The sequence below is a fragment of the Sinocyclocheilus anshuiensis genome, unplaced genomic scaffold (genome assembly GCF_001515605.1).
Source record: "Sinocyclocheilus anshuiensis isolate Anshui unplaced genomic scaffold, SAMN03320099.WGS_v1.1 scaffold553, whole genome shotgun sequence".
Taxonomy (NCBI): domain Eukaryota; kingdom Metazoa; phylum Chordata; class Actinopteri; order Cypriniformes; family Cyprinidae; genus Sinocyclocheilus; species Sinocyclocheilus anshuiensis.
In genome coordinates, this window is record NW_015539821.1 from 1,983,520 (window position 1) to 1,991,307 (window position 7,788).

Below are 7,788 nucleotides of genomic sequence, written 5' to 3' on the forward strand. Positions count from 1 at the left end.
AGGACAGTTCCTGCTGTAGTGTTCTGGCAGTGGGTTAACCAGTCTTTCAACGCTCTGGTCAACTACACCAATCGCAATGCTGCCTCCCCCATCACACCAAAGTAAGTTCCTATGACTCCTTTCTGTCTTTGAACTTTACTCACTTGCAAGAAATGGTAGGTTTGCCGAGTGTATACCTCTTAAATTGTGACAGTCCCGTGATACCTAGTATTTATTAACAGATGTCTGGGAAGGAGCTTCAAATAACAGATAAGCTTCAGTAGCAGATATGTTTTTTTTGTTGTGTTGTGTGTGACTTCTTTGCTCAGGCAGATTGGAGTAGCTTATGTGACAGCAACAAGCACAGCGCTGGCCACTGCGGTTGGGCTGAACCTCTACACAAAGGTATTAGCCTCATAATAATTAAGGGAATACTCTATTTCTACAGACAGGATCTGTGATATGCAGCTGATTACAATAGAAAATGTACAAACTGAAAATTTTAATATAAGTCAGTGTGTAAAAATCATGTACAGTAATGTACTTACAGTGGTATTTCACGATAAATTTAAAAATGCTTTACTGTTTTCAAAGTACAGCCACAAATATTCTAATAATACATAAATATATTTACTTAAAAATAAATGATATATTTACTTTTATGCATATATTATTAATACAGTAGATTTGTATGCAGAATTCAAATTAAAGTTAAAATAATTCAAGCTTTTCTTCCTTTGTTCAGTTTGACAGGCGTGTCTGCAGTGGTTATACATTATCCAGGTCTTATTTAGCATCTTTAACCGTTATCTCCTCAGAAAGCTCCTCCACTGGTGGCACGCTGGGTGCCGTTCGCTGCTGTGGCCGCGGCTAACTGTGTGAACATTCCAATGATGAGACAACAGTGAGACATCTTCTGTTTCCTACCATCTTTTATTTTGGTGGGTCTTACTCACTAGGTTCACGTGTCTAGATATTAGTATATTCAGGTTTATTCTTTCCTGTACAGGGAGATTTTGAACGGCATTGCTGTGACAGATGAAGATGGAAATAAACTGGGCCACTCAAGGGTGAGGGATATTTATTGGTTGTATTAGGTCGAAATAACCTCACCTGATGAAACTAGTTACAAGATGTGTATTAGTTTTAGAAAATGATATCATAAAACATTTTATTCTTTATTTAGTACTGCCCTGAAGAAACTGCTTATATTACACAAGACAAATGAATAACAGAAATTACACAAATGCCTGGTTAAACGCTTACATACCGTTAATTTTTACATCACGTCCTTATGTATCTTATATCGTATCTATTATTGTTATAACAATTTATTGTAATTTACATTCCTTACATACCTGAGTATGTAAACTTATGAGCAGAAACATTAGTTTAAATAGATCTGAATGTATTTAGTGCTTACAATAATCAGTTTAATGATAAGATGCCTTTTTACATTAAAAGCATTTCTCTGTTCTTAAGTTACTGAATAAATAGTGTATACTGTCTGTGTTTGTCAGAAAGCAGCTGTCAAGGGCATCACACAGGTGGTCATCTCTCGAGTTACCATGGCAGCGCCAGGCATGAGTAAGTGCAGAGTTTGGCCGGTGTTATCAGATCTCAGTGCTAAAATAAATGAATCCTAAGCCGCTTTCTTTGTTCTTTCCAGTCATTCTCCCCATTATTATGCAGAGGCTGGAAAAATACAGGTTCATGCAGGTGAGCCTCATGTTGTTTTGTATCCAAGAAGCACGCAATGGAACGGAGAAGCGATAAAATAGCCAGTTTATGATCTGCAGGTTATAAATTCACTCTCTCAGACCTCAAAACCGATGTCTGTTGAGTCGTTCTCATATAACAGTCAGTTATCATCAATGCATACAGGTTTTAAATGGTTTTAACACTTTTAACTATTTGAATGAACATTAGCTAATGGTTTAATGCATTATGTAGCATAATAATGTTTTCAGTTGCAATTATTATAAGTCTTACAAAGGTAATCTTATTTTTTTATTGTTGCTTATATTATATTGGGATTCCTGGGTCTGTAAAGTCTATAAACCCTTTGCTGTACAGGTATGATTTTATATAAAACATATTTGCATTTGTTTGTTTCTATTGCAGAAAATCACATTTCTTCATGGGCCACTGCAAGTCATGATGGTTGGCGTATTGTAAGTGATCACATTTCTTTTTATGAAAATAGCAACAATTGATATGCTAAATATATGAGATCTTGTTTCAGTAGAAGAAATGACAACATGCCTTTCTCTGTTTCACAGTCTGATCTTCATGGTGCCTGCAGCATGTTCACTGTTTCCTCAGAGTTGGTAAAGTTTGCATATACTGTACATGACATACATCTTTTTTTGAAGAGATAGTATCTCTTCAAAGGAATCGTTCACTCAAAAAAAAAAAAAATGTACTCACCCATAGGATATTCAAGTTGGTTTCTTCATCGAAATTTAGCATTACATCACTTGCTCACCAATTGATCCTCTGCAGTGAATGGTGCTGTCAGAATGAGAGTCCAAAAAGCTGATAAAAACACCACAATAATCCACACGACTCCAGTTCATCAATTAATTTCTTGTGAATTGAAAAGCTGCATGTTTGTAAAAACAAATACATCAAAAACAGATGTTTTTAATTTCGAAATGTCACTTCACAAGACATTAACTGATGGACTAAAGTCTGTTGTGGACTATTGTGTTGTTTTTATCAGCTGTTTGAACTCTCTATCTGACGGCACCCATTCACTGCAGAGGATCCATTGGTGAGCAAGTGATGCAGTGCTAAATTTCTCCATATCATAATCACAGTTTCATTATGACATTAAGCTTTATTATCACAGTACATATCAATCACAGTTTCATTAAGACATTGTGCAACGTTTTGCAGCTGCTTCATCCATTATCTCTCTCTAAAATGCTTCATTCAGATGTTTTCACGATAACTGGTCTCTGAGCCACACCAGACTAATCAATCATTTGCACTTTGATTGCAGTTCTATGGCTGTATCCAAGCTGGAACCTGAGCTCAGGGAGTCAATCATTTCTCAGTACGGGGACCGTGTTAGTTACGTGTACTTCAACAAAGGCCTGTGAGTGCAGGCCAATCAAAGACTGGATGCACGCGTCATCGGAGTGCACGCATTCACTCTAAAAAGGAACTTTGATTAGAGGTTTTGTTTCATATCCTAGAAAAAAGGTTTTTATGCACTAAAGCATAATTTATTGATAGTTTTTTTTTTACATTTGGCCCTGACTGCTGCAAAGAATCAGTTTGATTTGTGAATCAAAATTCTCTGTAAAAATAAATTTTGAGACATTTATAGACATTGGATAAACCTGATCCAGTTGCCTTGTCATTTGATCCTGTTGTATGCTCTACCCTGAATAATCGAGAACAGATTGAAAAGTCTGAGAAGTGTTTCCCTCTGATGCCATACGCCGTCATTTACCACATCTATCTCTCAGGAACAGTTTATTTTAAAGGTTTAATGCTTTAATAGCCTCTAAAGCCATCAGTGAAATCATTTTATCAGGTTTTTCTTAAACTGTCAGACGTTCAGGAATATACAGTCAGATCATAAATGTTTACGTTTTAAATACCAGTTACAAGCATAAAGCGGGGGAAAGTACAGTCTTTGATGTCATGGTTAGAGTGTCTTAAATAAAAAAAACAAACAAACATTCATGGCACTCATTGGGTCCATGGCTTGCCCTCACTGTGAACTGTCTGAGCTATGTACTTCTTTTCATCATTATGAGATGATGAAATAAAGAAACAGCTGTCGAAATAAACCCTCGGTCTGTGATAACTCATGAGAGTTGAACCAAAGTGGAGCTTGTGTTTATTTTATGTACAACTGCGCGCTCAATATTCATTCCTGCCACTTGAGGGCAGTATCTAATCATTAAAGTTTTGTAGGGTAAATATGCAGCACTCCTGTCAAATAGTCACACTAATGGGCTAAAATATACTATAAAGCCACCAGAAGACACTTTTTTCGGACATAAAATATGCTTAAATATACACAGGATATATGTATTGGATTCAATTCAGTTAAATTTTATATATATATGTGACCCTGGACCACAAAACCAGTCTTAAGTCGCTGGGGTATATTTGTAGCAATAGCCAAAAATATATTGTATGGGTCAAAATAATTAATTTTTCTTTTATGCCAAAAATCATTAGGCTATTAAGTAAATATCATGTTCCATGAAGATATTTTGTAAATTTCCTACTGTAAATATATTAAAACTTAATTTTTGATTCAGCTTTCAGGTGATGCATGTTTCTCAATTTCGAAAAATTTACCCTGATGACTGGTTTTGTGGTCCAGGGTCACATATGTTACAATATGTATAATATGAATATGCGTAATATTTTTATATTACAGAAATATAAAAATATGTTTTTTTCATAGATTTAAAAATCATAATGGGACAAGCTGATGTAGTTTAATGTTTTATTTGGTAATACTGTATATTTATCCATCAAGTGAACGTCCACATGGGAATTAAACAAAGCATCAAAGACATGCATAGTCTGGTTCTTCTACCACAACTTTTATCATGTGGTTCAGACACTAGGTCTCACATTCCTGCTCTTTTCAGCAAATCATAAAAGAGAAAGACAAAGACAATGATCATATAAATCAAAGGTAATAACATTTTAAAAAAAGTAGAAACGTGGAAACAAAATCATTTAACTTACGCCATTAAAATTCAATAATTCATACAAAGCAGTTTAAGTAGTTATAGCTCGATGCATATTAAACATTAAAATTGTAGATTTATATAGACTATTCGTAAGAGTTCAAGCTTGTTTATGACAATGCTTCTGATATGAAGAAAGAAGTGAGGATATTGAAACGAAAATCTTAATTTAAATCACACTTAGGCAAAAAAAAAAGCTTCATACATTTATGCTGGAACACTGATAGCCAAAACAGAAAGGCATGAATTGAACAATTACTCATAAGAATGCTCCCTTTGTCAATACAAATGATCTCGGTGCTGAATTTATACAATGATTGTGATGCATTATATCATCCAAATCGATCAACACTTTTGTTGCTTTCGTCAGTTCAACAGCGGTCTGTCTTCTCCCTCTCTCTCTTTCTCTCAATCACTATGACCACATTGGGCCACATGGTTTACCCTGACGAAGCGCCTAGCAACTAGTATTCTAACGCTCAATCAATCACGTGACTTGGCAACGCCCAATCAGGGGACAGTTGCAACAACCCAACTCTGTGCCTTCCTCTCAAGCTGCCAATAAACTCCCAAGTTTATTGACCACAGGAGGAAGGAACCTCGCTCTTTGTTTCCTCTTTCTCAGTGCATGCTATAGGCCTGTGCCTTTGCATGCCAATCCAATCAGCCTTGTTTTACTCTAGGGCAAAACGAAGCAACTAAAGTCTTACGTACCTCTTCGGGTACATAATCTAATTAGAACAATACGGAAGATAAAACAGCTCACTAGGACCTTAGATAACTGATGCTGTAATTCTTAAAGATGAAGCATTTGCAAATCAATAACAAAAGCATTGAAAATGAGAATTACAAAAAAGAGGAGAACAGTCCTCTTGGTTTTGTCTTTAAAAAGTGCAACAAGTTCAAATAGTATCATCACTGAACTATTAACGGAGGAATAAATGCATAAATTGGACTCATCGTGGGTGTTTGAGACAAGGTTCAGAAAGGTAGACATATTGACAAAACAAATTAGGGATGTTCGATTCATAAATGTGCATAAAAAAATCAAATTAGAGAGGAATTTATTGTATATTGCTAACTAATTGTGAACACAAAAACTATTGTCAGGATAATAGATGTTTACATTGCTTTTCCTGTATTTTTTGTATATGCTAAGGATACGCCATGAAGCATTGATGAAAAACAGTGGAAGTGAAATAAAGAACAGCTTCATATACAACAGTTCAACATTCTGAAATTTGGTCAGCAGCACAATTTTCTGTCACAAATTCATGTCTAGCGACATTGACTTTGGTCTTTAATTTTCTTTTTTTTCCCCCCCAAACCCCAGCTGTCTTAAGTTCTTTCCAGGTCCCTGCACATCTTTGAACTATCTGGGAAGTCCTGCCTCACCATTTATCTGAGTGGACCAATTGGCATGGCTTTGGGAAATTACACTACCTTCAAAAGTAATACTTTCACTACCACCCCGTGTGGGTTTGGACCAGAATACCAGAAATTGAAAATGCGAAATGAGCTGAGAGACTGCATTTTTAGGAGATTGCAGAGATCATTCAGTCTTTTATGCAGAGAGAAATCTAAGCGCTGTTTTGGGGGGCAGAAAGTGCTCTCGTTTTAAAAATTGTTCCTCACACGATGGGGAGTGTTTTCTGGGTGCCAGCCTTAGGTGGGGTCCTTACTTTTGCTTCATTCTGTCTCATGTTGCGATATCTAATGAAGACTGTACACTAATCTAGCCTTGAGACGTTTCAATTTCAATTGGGTAGAATTTTGTCTTTATGTCGATATTAAATTACACCTTATCTATGATATTTGTAAGAATCTAAGATTGGGTGATGTGGAGAGGGAGAGAGATACTTTAAGGGTCTTCCACATCCAGAAACTCTTTCTTGGGTGGCGCAACTCCACGGTACCAGGCGCAGGAGCCGTCTCCTCTCTTGATGCAGGCATAGTGGTCAGACTGGCGCCCGTGAATGATCTTCTCCGTCACCCAATCTGTCCACAGACACTCCACTGGGGCGCTGATCTCGCATGGGAAGGTTGCACAGCGTGTGATCTGGGTGCAGCAAAACAATGTTTGTAAACAGGATGTGATACTGATACCAGTATTTTTTTTTTTAAACGAAGTATATAGATATGCAAATGCTAAAATTAAGCTACATGTTATTATTAAATATTAGCTAGGTAGGTGCTTACTGACTCAACTTAAAGGAACACTCCACTATTTTTGAAAATAGGCTCATTTTCCAACTCCCCTAGAGTTAAACAGTTGAGTTTCACCGTTTTCGAATCCATTCAGCCGATCTCCGGGTCAGGTGGTAGCACTTTTAGCTGTAGCTTAGCATAGATCATTGAATCTGATTAGACCGTTAGCATCTCGCTCAAAAATGACCAAAGAGTTTCTATATTTTTCCTATTTAAAACTTGGCTCTTCTGTAGTTACATCGTGTACTAAGATACTAAGATAGATAAAATGAAAAGTTGCCATTTTCTAGGCCGATATGACTAGGAACTATACTCTCATTCCGGCATAATAATCAAGGAACTTTGCTGCTGTACCATGGGTGCAGCAGGCGCAATGATATTACGCAGTGCCTGAAAATAGTCCCCAGCTAGGTAACTTCCAACGGAAGGCACGCTCCCTGTAAGCAGGTGGTCACGTTGGTTATGTTGACGGAAGTTAGCCTATTTTCAGGCGCTGCATAATATCATTGCGCCTGCTGCATCCATGGTACGGCAGCAAAGTAAAATGAAGTGAACAAAGGATCAACAAGTTCTTAATGATGTGGTCTGGAACTTCATTAAAAATAAAGTTAATCTACTCTTTCCTAATGTTGGTATCAGAAGGAGGGCAAAACAAAAACTGTGTTTCCACAACTTGGCACTGCACAGCTTGTCTTCGGAGCAATCATTAGCGTTTGATTTCTGCATAGACCCGCATTTGCCTCTCTCATTATTTACACTACATGTGCGAATCGGTGGGTGGGACTAAACAGGCAGTTATGTAGAAGCAGGCGTTGATCTTCTTCTGCGGAGGCGGTGCTTATCCACACTATTACATCATAGAGTGGCACATTCC

The 7,788-nt window shown here is 37.0% G+C and overlaps 2 protein-coding genes across 3 annotated transcripts in view; one reads left to right on the forward strand and one right to left on the reverse strand.

Moving 5' to 3' along the window:
- LOC107684077 (sideroflexin-2) overlaps positions 1–3,276 on the forward strand; it is a 5,295-nt gene extending 2,019 nt beyond the window's left edge. For both annotated transcript variants that reach the window (XM_016480237.1, XM_016480238.1), the window contains exons 4-12: positions 3–101; positions 309–384; positions 798–883; positions 989–1,049; positions 1,500–1,566; positions 1,649–1,698; positions 2,104–2,153; positions 2,262–2,309; positions 2,987–3,276. In XM_016480237.1, coding sequence (XP_016335723.1) covers positions 3–101; positions 309–384; positions 798–883; positions 989–1,049; positions 1,500–1,566; positions 1,649–1,698; positions 2,104–2,153; positions 2,262–2,309; positions 2,987–3,086 — 637 coding nt within the window. In that variant the 3' untranslated portion in view covers positions 3,087–3,276. The remainder of the gene's footprint in view (positions 1–2; positions 102–308; positions 385–797; positions 884–988; positions 1,050–1,499; positions 1,567–1,648; positions 1,699–2,103; positions 2,154–2,261; positions 2,310–2,986) is intronic.
- Positions 3,277–4,442: 1,166 nt separating this feature from the next.
- The window catches only part of LOC107684079 (metalloproteinase inhibitor 2-like), a 25,164-nt gene continuing 21,818 nt past the window's right edge, over positions 4,443–7,788 (reverse strand). Inside the window, exon 5 of the mRNA XM_016480240.1 lies at positions 4,443–6,765. Coding sequence (XP_016335726.1) covers positions 6,568–6,765 — 198 coding nt within the window. The 3' untranslated portion in view covers positions 4,443–6,567. The remainder of the gene's footprint in view (positions 6,766–7,788) is intronic.